The sequence below is a fragment of the Oncorhynchus clarkii genome, chromosome 13 (assembly GCF_045791955.1).
Source record: "Oncorhynchus clarkii lewisi isolate Uvic-CL-2024 chromosome 13, UVic_Ocla_1.0, whole genome shotgun sequence".
NCBI classification, from domain to species: domain Eukaryota; kingdom Metazoa; phylum Chordata; class Actinopteri; order Salmoniformes; family Salmonidae; genus Oncorhynchus; species Oncorhynchus clarkii.
Window position 1 is genome coordinate 14,832,298 of NC_092159.1, and position 12,380 is coordinate 14,844,677.

At 41.9% G+C, this 12,380-nt stretch overlaps 1 protein-coding gene across 1 annotated transcript; it reads right to left on the minus strand.

Moving 5' to 3' along the window:
* Nucleotides 1-215: 215 nt before the first annotated feature.
* On the minus strand, nucleotides 216-12,171 carry LOC139424505 (uncharacterized). Its single transcript, XM_071176424.1, has 10 exons — nucleotides 12,064-12,171; nucleotides 11,376-11,693; nucleotides 9,976-10,378; nucleotides 9,519-9,818; nucleotides 9,370-9,402; nucleotides 7,616-7,717; nucleotides 7,349-7,379; nucleotides 5,634-5,683; nucleotides 5,481-5,515; nucleotides 216-914 (listed from the first exon to the last, which is right to left on the minus strand). The coding sequence occupies exons 3-10, from the start codon at nucleotides 10,163-10,165 to the stop codon at nucleotides 819-821; spliced, it is 837 nt and encodes a 278-aa protein (XP_071032525.1). The 5' UTR covers nucleotides 10,166-10,378; nucleotides 11,376-11,693; nucleotides 12,064-12,171; the 3' UTR covers nucleotides 216-818.
* Nucleotides 12,172-12,380: the final 209 nt, after the last annotated feature.

Here is a 12,380-nt window from a genome sequence, read left to right on the forward strand (position 1 = left end):
AAAATAGAAGCTATCGCTGTTAAAGTACGAACTCTTCACGGAGAGTGCCCTCTAGTGTCTCTTTCATGGAACTTCAATGTTAAAAACATTTGTTGGGCAAATGAATACTCTTGATTAAAGGGACATTTCACATATTTTTACATGTGGTCTTACTTTCAGAAAAGAGTGAAAATAAGTCCACGTGCATCACACTCAAACACTTGAAGCCGCTAGAATTAAATTACAGCTTTTATTATAAAATACATTTTATGTACATGAAACAACTGATGAAATTCAATAAGATTCAGTGAAAGTGACCTAATGCAAACTTGTGAAACTCAACACGTTAGAGGAAATGTGAACTCCTCTGTTCCTGTAATCACGGCAATTTTTTCAGCCAGAAATGTAAACAGAGAGAACATGTTTCCCATAGATAGAGAGAGCTGTGATGTATGATTAGACATGTGGTTGTTGCTTAGATGTCCAAAAAGTGGAGGAAGTCAAAGAGAGTAGGTTGACATTTTAGATAAAGGGTTTTAGAGAAAGGGTTCAGGGAGAGAGAAGAGGGATAGAGAGGGAAAGGGTTCAGGGAGAGAGAAGAGAGGGATAGAGGGAAAGAGAGAGAAGAAGGATGGAGAGGGAAAGAGAGAGAAGAAGGATGGAGAGCGAAAGGAAAGGTGACAGAGAACAAGAGATCAGAAAGGACAGGGAGCATGAAGAGAAGTACTGTATAGAGATGAGAAGGGTCAGGGAGAGAGACATAAGAAGATGGACAGAAAGAGGAATAGAGAGCGAGCGAGTGAGTGAGAATAGAGGGAACGAGAGAGAGGTGAAAGAGGTCAGGAGGATGGTGTGTTGCCAAATGTAGAGAGAGTTCTCCATGGAGGGGACCTGCTGAAGGCTGTCTCTGCTGCTCTGTCGTCGTTACCCCATTCCTACACACACACACACACACACACACACACACGCGCGGTTTCATTATTACAGCACATTTAAGTCAAATTTGAAAACTTCCTTTTTCTTTTGAAGCAACACATGCACGCACAAATGTGGTTTCATTACGTAAAATCTAAACACTTCCTTTAGAAGGCTAATTAGGATCCAAAGACAGTCCGTTTCCCCTGATGGATTATAGCTTCACATGAAGTCGTGACGATAGCATCGTGGGGACTCTGTCCACGGTAACCCATATACTAGCACCTTGTCTGGGGAGAGGGTTTAGTTTAATAAATCCACCTCATCAAGCTAATTAATGAGATGATTACAGCTAACAAGAGGAGGAGGGCCCATGCAGGCTGGCCCAGGTCACAGAGAAGCAGTCATGGGAAGTTGACTCAAATTGTGTTTGTGTTCAGTAGGGAGGCAGACAGAGACCACAGAGCCCCAGGACAGCAACACATTTAGACCCAACCAACACATGAGATCATTACTTGACACATTGGAAAGAATCAACAACAAAAACAGAGCAAACTAGAATGCTATTTGGCCCTAGACAGAGAGTACACAGTGGCAGAATAGCTGACCACTGTGACTGACCCAGGCTTAAGGAAAGCTTTGACTATGTACAGACTCAGTGAGCGTAGCCTTGCTATTGAGAAAGGCCGTCGTAGGCAGACATGGCTCTCAGGAGAAGACCGGCTATGTGCTCACTGCTGTTGTGACAAGAAAAGGGCAACCAGTGAAGAACAAACACCGTTGTGAAAACAAACATAGTGATGTTTCATTATTTTCCCTTTTGTACTTGAACTATTTGCACATTGTTACAACACTGTATATAGACATAATATGACATTGGAAATGTCTTTATTCTTTTGGAACTTCTGTGAGTGTAATGTTTACCGTTCATTTTACTGTAAATGATCTACTCCACTTGCTTTGGAAATGTTAACATATGTTTCCCTTGCCAATATAACCCAGAAATGAGAGTGAGAGAGATCTCTGCAATCTTCCCCCAACTCAAGGATCGTGGTGTCAACCCCTCTACAGAGGAAGGACTTCCACCCTGCCACAATCCAAAGAATAAACGTCAATGTACACTTGGCCCACCATCCCACCCTCGATCTGGACTTTCTCTAGGACCATGTTCACCTGTACAGGGAGACAGTCACCATCCTTGCCAAGACTCTCAAGGACTTTAAACCCGACCTCTCCACCCAGAAACAGCGAAACAATCTCCACCCCCGAGATCACTAAGGCAACACCCCGGACCAGCACCCAGGCTCCCCCAGCCCCGGCCACAGCACCACCAACCTCAACGCCCACCACAGCCAGTGCAGCTCAGGCCAGCCCAGCTCAGCTCAGCCCAGCTTCAAACCCACCCAGACAAGGCCTACCCCCCCCCCCCCCCACCCCCGGCAGTCCCACACCTGATGGAGCCACAGCCCAGCTTCAAACCTACCCAGACGAGCCACACCCCAGCTTCAAACCCCAAATACTTATTTTCCACCATAATTTGCAAATAAATTCATTAAAAATCCTACAATGTGATTTTCTGGATTTTTTTTCTCATTTTGTCTGTCATAATTGAAGTGTACCTATGATGAAAATTACAGGCCTCTCTCATCTTTTTTAGTGGGAGAACTTGCACAATTGGTGGCTGACTAAATACTTTTTTGCCCCACTGTATTTGACAAAGGAGCCTCCTTGGCTAATCTAAAGAAACATAAGAGCAAACCAAAAATAATAGATAATAAAAAATGGTTTGATAATGATTGCAAAAATCGAAGAAAGTCATTGAGAAATATATCTAATGCAAAACACAGAATCAGACAACAACAATATATGCCTTGAATATGGGGAAACACTGAAGCAATACAAACACACCCTAAGAACAAAAAAGGAACAGCACATTAGAAATCAGCTGGATGGAATTGTGGAATCCATAGAATCAAACCACTTCCGGGAGAATTTGAATAAATGAAACAAATCTCATCATGAGGAATTGGCTATCCAAAATGGGGATATGTGGAGAAATCACCTTTGCAAACCTCTACAGCAATATAACAAAGATCCCAGAACAAAAAGATATACAAGAACAATATAAAATACTTGAATCAGCATTCAAAGACTATCAGAATCCTGTGGATACCCCAATTACAGAAGAAGAATGCTTGGAAAAACAATATACTCTCCAACCCAAAAAGGCCTGTGGTGCTGATGGTATTTTAAATGAAAATGATCAAATTTACAGATCACAAATTCAAATTGGCTATACTCAAACTCTTCAACATTATCCTCACTGAAGGCATTTCCGCCTATTTCTGGAACCAAGGATTGGTCAGACCAATCTATAAAAAGGGAGACAAATTTGACCCAAATAATGACAGAGGAATTTGCGTTAACAGCAACTTGGGGAAAATTCTCGGCAGTATCATAAATAGTAGACTACGTCATTTCCTTGATGAACACAACGTCCTGAGCAGAAGCCAGAATTTTAAAAAAAGAGATTGTACAACAGACCACATTTCCACCCTCCACACTCTAATTGACCAACAAGAAAACCAAAACAAAGGCCCAATCTACTCGTGTTTTGTCGACTTCAAGAAAGCATTTGATTCAAATACACAAGTATTTTTTTAAATGAACTAATAGAAAGTGGTATTGGAGGAAAACATAATGATGTTATTAAATCAATGTACACTAAAAACAAATATGTGTTTTGCAACAAGCAAACAGACTTCTTCTCTCAGGGACGGGGAGTGAAACAGGGCTGCTCAATAAGTCCAACACTATTTAACATCTACATTAATTAATGAATTAACAACAAGCAAACAGAAGGGACGGGGAGACTTCCAACACTATTTAACATCTACATTAATGAATGAATTAACAACAAGCAAACAGACAGGGACGGGGAGTGAAACAGGGCTGCTCAATAAGTCCAACACTATTTAACATCTACATTAATGAATGAATTAACAACAAGCAAACAGATTTGAAAACATCCAACACTATTTAACATCTACATTAATGAATGAATTAACAACAAGCAAACAGACTTCTTCTCTCAGGGACGGGGAGTGAAACAGGGCTGCTCAATAAGTCCAACACTATTTAACATCTACATTAATGGGAGTCAGGGACGGGGAAACAGGGCTGCTCAATAAGTCCAACACTATTTAACATCTACATTAATGAATTGGCAAAAACATTAGACGAATCTGAAGCAACTGGTTTCACCGTACACAACACCGAAATCAAGTGTCTGCTGTACGCAGATGACCTGGTGCTGCTGTCTCCCACTAAGGAGGGGTTACATCAGCACCTAGATCATCTGCACAGGTTCTGTCAGACCTGGGCTCTGACAGTTAACCTAATAAACCTGAATATAAGGATTCTATTTGGACACAGTTCTATTACAACACACCAAAAACGACACGTATCTAGGACTAAATATCAACAAGACAGGTAGCTTTCACATGGCTGTAAACGAGCTGAGACAAAGCAAGAAGAGCATTCTATGCCATTAAAAGGAACATTAAAATCTAAATTTCAATTAGAATCTGGCTCAAAATGTTCCAATCAGTTATAGAACCAATTGCTCTATATGGCAGGGAAGTATGTGGTCCAATCTCTAATAATGAATTTACTAAATGAGACAAACATCCCATCGAAATACTACATGCAGTGTTTTGCAAGACTGTATTGCAAGTGCAAAGAAATATTCAGAATTGGGCCAATACCTCCTCCTCTTTCGAATAGAAAAAAGAGCCTGCAAATTTTACAACCATCTAAAAACAAGTGACCCCAAAACATTCCATCACAAAGTCCTACAATGTCAACACATGACACAAGGGAAGAGTCCCCTCAGCCAGCTGGTTCTGGGGCTCAGTTCACCAACCCAAACCAACCCCATAGAGCCTCAGGACAGCACTCAGAAAATCTGGCCCAACCAAATCATCACAAAACAAAAATAAAAATATATCACCTATTGGAAAGACACCACAAGAAAATCTAAGTAAACTTAAATGCTATTTGGCTCTAAACAGACAGTACATGGTGGCAGACTATCTGACCACTGTGACTGATAGAAAACTGAGGGAAACACTGACTAGGTACAGACTCAGGGAGCGCACAACCTGAGGGTCAGCCAGTAAAAAGTGCAATGTAATGTCAATAATATTTCCCGTTTTGCTTTTCATACCAAGCCATGTGGCTTCTCAGTCAGGTTGAGACTGGTCTACTAACATTGCTTTAATGTATTATTATTCCCATTGATATTGTTGTTGTAGTTGCTGTTCATGGTAATCCCATTTCCACTACTACTATTGTTATTGCTGTTGGTCCCTCAATTTCTTATATATATATATTCTGACAATGTAAGTCATTTAACTTTCCATGTCAATAAAGTCTGAGAGAGAGAGATATAGTTGTGATGTATGATTAGACATGTGGTTGTTGCTTAGGTGTCCAAAAGGTGGAGGAAGTCAATGAGAGTAGGTTGACCTTTTTAGATAAATAACAAAGTATATTGAGTTGAATTGGAGAGAGAGAGACCTTACCTGAGAGGTAATGCTGACACGTTTGAGGGTCAGGTCTGGAAAACAACAACACAAACAGAATCATGTAAAGAAGGATGTCAGTGCTGATGACTATATGAAGGCATTATGAGACATGAGATCATTGAATCACTCTATTCACTTACAAACACTCACCAAGAACATGGTCCCCGGAATGAAGCTTGGCCCATAGAAGAGCCCCCTCCCTAGACACAAGAGAGAAATACTACTAGAAATACTATTTTAAAGGGAGAAATACTATTAGAAAACTATTCTAAAAGGAGAAAAACTATTAGAAATACTATTAGAAAACTATTCTAAAGGGATAAATACTATTAGAAATACTATTCTAAAGGGAGAAATACTATTAGAAAACTATTCTAAAGGGAGAAATACTATTAGAAAACTATTCTAAAGGGAGAAATACTATTAGAAAACTATTCTAAAGGGAGAAATACCATTAAAAATACTATTCTAAATGGAGAAATACTATTAGAAAACTATTCTAAAGGGAGAAATACTATTAGAAAACTATTCTAAAGGGAGAAATACGATTAGAAAACTATTCTAAAGGGAGAAATACTATTAGAAAACTATTCTAAAGGGAGAAATACGATTAGAAAAGTATTCTAAAGGGAGAAATACCATTAGAAATACTATTCTAAAGGGAGAAATACTATTAGAAAACTATTCTAAAGGGAGAAATACTATTAGAAAACTATTCTAAAGGGAGAAATATGATTAGAAAACTATTCTAAAGGGAGAAATACTATTAGAAAACTACAGTGCCTTGCGAAAGTATTCGGCCCCCTTGAACTTTGCAACCTTTTGCCACATTTCAGGCTTCAAACATAAAGATATTCAATATTATCGCTTGCACAGTGCTCCTTGGGATGTTTAAAGCTTGGGAAATATTTTTGTATCCAAATCCGGCTTTTAGACTTCTTCACAACAGTATCTCGGACCTGCCTGGTGTGTTCCTTGTTCTTCATGATGCTCTCTGCGCTTTTAACGGACCTCTGAGACTATCACAGTGCAGGTGCATTTATACGGAGACTTGATTACACACAGGTGGATTGTATTTATCATCATTAGTCATTTAGGTCAACATTGGATCATTCAGAGATCCTCACTGAACTTCTGGAGCGAGTTTGCTGCACTGAAAGTAAAGGGGCTGAATAATTTTGCACGCCCAATTTTTCAGTTTTTGATTTGTTATAAAAGTTTGAAATATCCAATAAATGTAGTTCCACTTCATGATTGTGTCCCACTTGTTGTTGATTCTTCACAAAAAAATACAGTTTTATATCTTTATGTTTGAAGCCTGAAATGTGGCAAAAGGTCGCAAAGTTCAAGGGGGCCGAATACTTTCGCAAGGCACTGTATTCTAACGAGAGAAATACTATTAGAAAACTATTCTAAAGGGAGAAATACTATTAGAAAACTATTCTAAAGGGAGAAAAACTATTTGAAAAATGATACTAAAGGGAGAAATACTGTTAGAATTACTATTCTAAAGGGAGAAATACTATTAGAAATACTATTCTGAAGGGAGAAATACTATTAGAAATACTATTCTGAAGGGAGAAATACTATTAGAAATACTATTCTGAAGGGAGAAATACTATTAGAAAACTATTCTGAAGGGAGAAATACTATTAGAAAACTATTCTAAAGGGAGAAATACTATTAGAAATACTATTCTAAAGGGAGAAATACTAATAGAAATACTATTCTGAAGGGAGAAATACTATTAGAAACTATTCTAAAGGGAGAAATACTATTAGAAAACTATTCTAAAACATCTCATGCTCTATGATATTACTGTACTTCCCTGAAAGTTAGAGACTCATAGAGGATCCAACACCCACCTTTTACGCTTTTCTTCCGCCATTACCTTAACTGGACAATGAGAAGAGAAACGAGAGAAGAGAATTAAAAACTGAAAAGGTGTAATGAACAGAGTCAGTGATGTCATATTTTGAATGGTAAAGGACATTTCTTTAAAGGTTTACTAGCCTGATCCCAGATCAGTTTGTGCTGTCCTGCCAACTCTTATTAAGGTAAACCGCTCCTGGTTGACAAGAGAGCACAAACTGTTCTGGGAACAGAGTATAGGTTAACAGGTGTAACATTACCTTTCCTCTGCACCGCCACACCCACGCCCACCAGTACAATGAAGAACAGAACCACAACAGAAAGATATCCCAACACCAGAGGCCAGTCCACTCCAGTCAGCCCTACCAGAAAGACAATATCACCTGTCAATCAACGAGCCCCCATATGCATACGTATTATCTTAGATAGAGCCAGTTTGCTACAGCAGGAAACTAATCCTGCAGCAACAGGAAATGTCGTTGTAATTTCCAGGTTATAATTATTGGACATTTTTGGGAGAATGACAAATCTGTGGAAATTGTGTCTGTGTCTAACATCAATACCAAACATCAGGCCCACAATGTGTCTAATATCAATACCAAACACCAAGCCCACACTGTGTCTAACATCAATACCAAACATCAGGCCCACACTGTGTCTAACATCAATACCAAACATCAGGCCCACACTGTGTCTAATATCAATACCAAACATCAGGCCCACACTGTGTCTAACATCAATACCAAACATCAGGCCCACACTGTGTCTAACATCAATACCAAACATCAGGCCCACACTGTGTCTAATATCAATACCAAACATCAGGCCCACACTGTGTCTAATATCAATACCAAACATCAGGCCCACACTGTGTCTAATATCAATACCAAACATCAGGCCCACACTGTGTGTAATATCAATACCAAACATCAGGCCCACACTGTGTCTAATATCAATACCAAACATCAGGCCCACACTGTGTCTAATATCAATACCAAACATCAGGCCCACACTGTGTCTAACATCAATTACCAAACACCAAGCCCACACTGTGTCTAACATGAATACCAAACACCAAGCCCACACTGTGTCTAACATCAATACCAAACATCAGGCCCACACTGTGTCTAACATCAATACCAAACATCAGGCCCACACTGTGTCTAACATCAATACCAAACATCAGGCCCACACTGTGTCTAACATGAATACCAAACACCAAGCCCACACTGTGTCTAATATCAATACCAAACACCAAGCCCACACTGTGTCTAATATCAATACCAAACATCAGGCCCACACTGTGTCTAACATGAATACCAAACACCAAGCCCACACTGTGTCTAATATCAATACCAAACACCAAGCCCACACTGTGTCTAATATCAATACCAAACACCAAGCCCACACTGTGTCTAATATCAATACCAAACACCAAGCCCACACTGTGTCTAACATCAATACCAAACATCAGGCCCACACTGTGTCTAACATCAATACCAAACATCAGGCCCACACTGTGTCTAATATCAATACCAAACATCAGGCCCACACTGTGTCTAATATCAATACCAAACATCAGGCCCACACTGTGTCTAACATCAATTACCAAACACCAAACCCACACTGTGTCTAACATCAATACCAAACATCAGGCCCACACTGTGTCTAACATCAATACCAAACATCAGGCCCACACTGTGTCTAATATCAATACCAAACATCAGGCCCACACTATGTCTAACATCAATACCAAACACCAAGCCCACACTGTGTCTAATGTCAATACCAAACATCAGGCCCACACTGTGTCTAATATCAATACCAAACACCAAGCCCACACTGTGTCTAATATCAATACCAAACATCAGACCCACAATGTGTCTAATATCAATACCAAACACCAAGCCCACACTGTGTCTAATATCAATACCAAACATCAGGCCCACACTGTGTCTAATATCAATACCACGTCAGAGGGTGATTTGTTGATTGTAGTGGTTCCGTGAGTTACCTGGTGAGGAGGAAGGGGAGATGGTGGTCTTTTCTGGAAGACAATGACAGACAATATTATAGGTGAAAAATAATTCAAGGCTGCCTCTTGAGTGGTGTGAGTTGACGCACACAAGCTCAGACAGACACAGACATCAGAGAGATGCAGACCTATGACTCTAGGCACAGCCAGCAGTGCACTTCTCTCTGAGTGGCTCCACTCTGCTCCCAGCAGGGAACTGTATTGGCACTGGTACTGGTCCGTCAACGGGCCGTCCTGGGCAGGCAGGGATGAGAGAGCAAAAAGGGCACGATGTCGGGTAGCGGGGGCACTACGGGTGGCATCAGGGAAGGTACTTCCCAGGCGGTATAGAGAGAAGCGGGCACCAGGGAAGGCAGGTGAGCCAGTACACACCAAGGCCCACTCCCCAGCCTGGCTCTGGAGAGAGAGAGAGGGCACCGGCAACAGCTCTGGGATGGCAGGCCCACCAGAGAAAAGATGGAGAGAGAGTATGGGTATCAGATTTTTCTCACACACAATCCTAACCTTAACCATTGGGAATAAAATACATAACTGACATTAGATCAGTGTCTAGCTGTAATTTCACCTCTCAACCAGATCTCTCACCTGTGACCGTGACAAGAACTGGATGACTGGCGGTTGAATTAGCCGGTCCCTGACGAGGCACTGTAACCTGGTAGAGGCAGGTGTAGGACCCCCCCTCGCCTCCCCTCACGGGCCCCAGGTGGAAGGCCCCGGTCTGGGCTGTGGAGTGGGACACCAGGGAGGCCTGGGGGTGGACCATGGAGCTCCCCATGGAGTGCGCAGTCACTTTAGCTGTCCTCAGCAGTAGGAAGGCCTCTGGTTTCGGGCTCTGCTGGGAGTGAGGAGGAGGGGGGGAGCAGTGGAAGGATAACGTCTGGCCGTGCTTCACCTGACCACCTGGGGGATCAACTGAGAGGATGGGTGGGAGAAGAGGGGGGAGGAGGGGGGGGAGGAGGAGGAGGAGGAGCTCTAGGAGAAGCTACACCTAGACAGAGAGAGGGAGAGGGAGAGAGAGAGATTTATGCTGCAATTGTTTATGTGTCGGGGGGCTAGGGTCAGTCTGTTTTATCTGGAGTATTTCTCTTGTCTTATCAGGTGTACTGCGTGAATTTAAGTTATTTGGTCATCTATGAACATTTGAACATCTTGGCCATGTTCTGTTATAATCTCCACCCGGCACAGCCAGAAGAGGACTGGCCACCCCTCATAGCCTGGTTCCTCTCTAGGTTTCTTCCTAGGTTCCGACCTTTCTGGGGAGTTTTTCCCTAGCCGCCGTGCTTCTACATCTGCATTGCTTGCTGTTTGGGTTTTAGGCTGGGTTTCTGTACAGCACTTTGTGACATCAGCGGATGTAGGAAGGGCTTTATAAATACATTTGATTTGATATAAAGGGGTTGTCATGGTGAAGTCTTCCTACTATAAGAAAAGTAAAGAAGGGAGCTTTCTTTCAACTCCAAGGAGATGAATTCAGGAGCTTGTTACTTTTGTAATACACTTTATCAAACCAAATTCACAGTTGTCTATAGGCACTGTGTACTGAAACTATACATTTAGACATGGGATATTTAGCAGAAATTGTATATTCGGTCTCTGAGGTAATGTGAGAACTGCCATTTAAGTTTACCCTCTGTTGTCATTCACACTTCCTGCCTTAACTGTCAGGCGTGATGTTTGTGGTTTCTATATAACCTACAGGGTGTAACAGTACGATACACACATTCATGCACACACACACGTAACCACTGAGAACACCTATGGCAGTTTGGCCAGTGGTGGTGGAGAAGCGGATGGGAGTGTTTATTGACTTCCATCACCAGAGGCTTTAAACCTAGCATAAACCTCAGAACCGTTTCTCACTTTGAAATAGCATTTCCATGTACAGTTACAATAAATTGCAGAAAAAGATTTCTGTGACTTTGATTTTCATCATTATTTATTCTCAACTGCCTGATCCAAAATCAGTATAAAACTCTAAATCTCACCTTGTTGTTTCAGAGTCAGATAGTGGCTGTATGGGCTATACATCCCTTGGCTGTTCTGATATAGGCAGCAGTATAGAACCTCCCGGGCTGAATCCTCCCTCACTCTCACTGTGAACTGGGCCTCCTGTCTCTCACTGGGGAAAGTCATGGTGTCCACCAGCTTTTTAACCCGGTGGAGTCTGAACAGGGTCCCTCCAGGGCCCTCAGGGGCCCGACAGACCAGGACCACAGCCCCCAGGCTGGTGTTTTCTACAGAGGAGGCCTGGGTGAGGGAGGGTGTTGGGGGGAAGACCGGGTGGAGGTCTGAGGATACTGTAACTGGGGAGGAGCAGTCAAGTGTGAGGCCCAGTAATAGTAAACACTGCATTCCACTCAACAGATAGAGGACACAGGAGGCTGCTGAGGGGAGAACGGATCATAATAATGTCCGGAACGGAGTAAATGGAATGGAACCAAACACCTGGAAACCATGTATTTGATGTATTTGATACCATTCGACTAATTCCTCTGTGGTCACTACCACGAGCCCGTCCTCCCCAATTAAGGTGCCACCAACCTCCTGTGATCTAGGATCACATTACCCCATCCAAATAGACTACTTAAATTGTCAGGAAATAAAGATGACAAAGATTCTTTACCCTGACATCTACAACATAAGTGTCAGTCAATTCATATTTAAAGTACTTACCCCAAAGTTGTAGATAACAGATGAGCAGAACAAATATCCAAAGTGAGAGATGGTATCGACAGACAAGCATCTTTGAAGGAGCAAGCAGTCTCTCTTCTGTGTGGATGTGGAAGCATCTGCTCTAGGTGGAGGCAAACAGGATCTGCTTTGTGTGTGTGTGTGTGTGTGTGTGTGTGTGTGTGTGTGTGTGTGTGTGTGTGTGTGTGTGTGTGTGTGTGTGTGTGTGTGTGTGTGTGTGTGTGTGTGTGCGCGCGTGTGTGTGAAAAGTATGACAATGTCTTAAAATAGGACTTAGAGGAAGTACAACATACAGGCAC

What these genes read in the sequence shown, in the direction of transcription:
- LOC139424505 (XM_071176424.1), bottom strand. Translation starts at nt 10,165, where the DNA reads ATGGGGAGCTCCATGGTCCACCCCCAGGCCTCCCTGGTGTCCCACTCC. An exon ending in GGCTGTGCCTAGAGTCATAG is followed by an intron (nt 9,403 to 9,518) that starts GTCTGCATCTCT and finishes ATTGTCTTCCAG; the next exon opens with AAAAGACCACCATCTCCCCT. An exon ending in TGTGGCGGTGCAGAGGAAAG is followed by an intron (nt 7,380 to 7,615) that starts GTAATGTTACAC and finishes CTCATTGTCCAG; the next exon opens with TTAAGGTAATGGCGGAAGAA.